General features: G+C 49.3%; 1 protein-coding gene across 3 annotated transcripts in view; it reads right to left on the bottom strand.

The window, feature by feature from the left end:
- The window catches only part of LOC108447599, a 3,807-nt gene extending 2,298 nt beyond the window's left edge, over nt 1-1,509 (bottom strand). For 2 of the 3 annotated variants that reach the window (XM_017738097.1, XM_017738098.1), the window contains exon 1: nt 96-1,509. In XM_017738097.1, coding sequence (XP_017593586.1) covers nt 239-1,267 — 1,029 coding nt within the window. In that variant the 5' untranslated portion in view covers nt 1,268-1,509 and the 3' untranslated portion in view covers nt 96-238. The remainder of the gene's footprint in view (nt 1-95) is intronic. The other variant, XM_017738096.1, reaches the window with a different exon arrangement.
- Between the last annotated feature and the right edge of the window lie 6 nt (nt 1,510-1,515).

The following is a 1,515-nucleotide window of genomic DNA, read 5'->3' as shown; positions in this document are numbered from 1 at the left end:
CCCAGCGATTATTCCCAGCTGTTATCCCAGTGATCATCCCCAGCTGTTCTCCCCACTATCCCCAGTACTCCCACCATTCCCAGTACTCCCAGTACTCCCAGTAACTCACGGCGTAGGGGGGGCTGTACTCGCGGTACTTGCGGTGCCCCTTCTCGCCGGGGCTGTACTCGGAGTCGTCGCTGCCGTCCGACAGCTCCTCGCTGGACGAGGCGTGGCGCTGCCGAAAGCCCGGCCCGGCTCACTCCGAGCCCTTCCCGGCCTCTGGAATTCCCAGCCCAACCCCCCTCGCCCTCCTCATCCCTCGGGAATCCCAGATTGCCCTGGAAAATCCCCGATTTCCTTGGGAAAATCCCCAAATTTCCTTGGGAAAGTCCCCAGATTTCCTTGGGAAAATCCCAAAATTTCCTCGGGAAAATCCCAAAATTTCCTTGGGAAAATCCCCAAAGTTCCTTGGGAAAGTCCCCAGATTTCCTTGGGAAAATCCCAAAATTTCCTTGGGAAAATCCCCAATTTCCCTGGGAAAATCCTCAAATTTCCCTGGGAAAATCCCCAATTTCCCTGGGAAAATCCCAGATTTCCCTGGGAAAATCCCCAAAGTTCCTTGGGAAAATCCCCAATTTCCCTGGGAAAATCCCCAAATTTCCTTGGGAAAATCCCCAATTTCTGTGGGAAAATCCCAGATTTCCCTGGGAAAATCCCCAAATTTCCTTGGGAAAATCCCCAAAGTTCCTTGGGAAAGTCCCCAGATTTCCTTGGGAAAATCCCAAAATTTCCTTGGGAAAATCCCCAAAGTTCCTTGGGAAAGTCCCCAGATTTCCTTGGGAAAATCCCAAAATTTCCTTGGGAAAATCCCCAAAGTTCCTTGGGAAAGTCCCCAGATTTCCTTGGGAAAATCCCAAAATTTCCTTGGGAAAATCCCCAAAGTTCCTTGGGAAAGTCCCCAGATTTCCTTGGGAAAATCCCAAAATTTCCTTGGGAAAATCCCCAAAGTTCCTTGGGAAAGTCCCCAGATTTCCTTGGGAAAATCCCAAAATTTCCTTGGGAAAATCCCCAAAGTTCCTTGGGAAAATCCCCAAATTTCCCTGGGAAAACCCCCAATTTCCTTGGGAAAATCCCAAAATTTCCTTGGGAAAATCCCCAAAGTTCCTTGGGAAAATCCCCAATTTCCCTGGGAAAACCCCACCCCATCCTTCCTCAGGGAGGAAATCTGCCCCTCCCCCCCCCGGAATTCCCGAAATCCCAGGAATTTGGAAGGGATTTTGGGCATTAGGATACAGAAAATGGGATTTTTGGAGGATTTAAGGGATTTTTGGAAAGGGAATTGGGGTCTAATCCACGAAACGTTGGATTTCGAGGGAATCTGAGGAAATTTTAAGGAGATTCCGGGATCGAACCACGGATTTTCCCGGGAATTTGTCGGGAATTCTCAAGGAATTCTGCAGCTTAGCGCACAAAAAAAAAGCGGGATTTGAAGGAATTTTCAGAGGGGCGGAAAACGGGAAAAACAGAGGGGGA

The sequence above is a fragment of the Corvus brachyrhynchos genome, unplaced genomic scaffold (genome assembly GCF_000691975.1).
Source record: "Corvus brachyrhynchos isolate BGI_N302 unplaced genomic scaffold, ASM69197v1 scaffold1806, whole genome shotgun sequence".
NCBI lineage: Eukaryota > Metazoa > Chordata > Aves > Passeriformes > Corvidae > Corvus > Corvus brachyrhynchos.
Note: the sequence above shows the minus strand (reverse complement) of the source record. Positions and strands in the feature narration are given on the sequence as shown.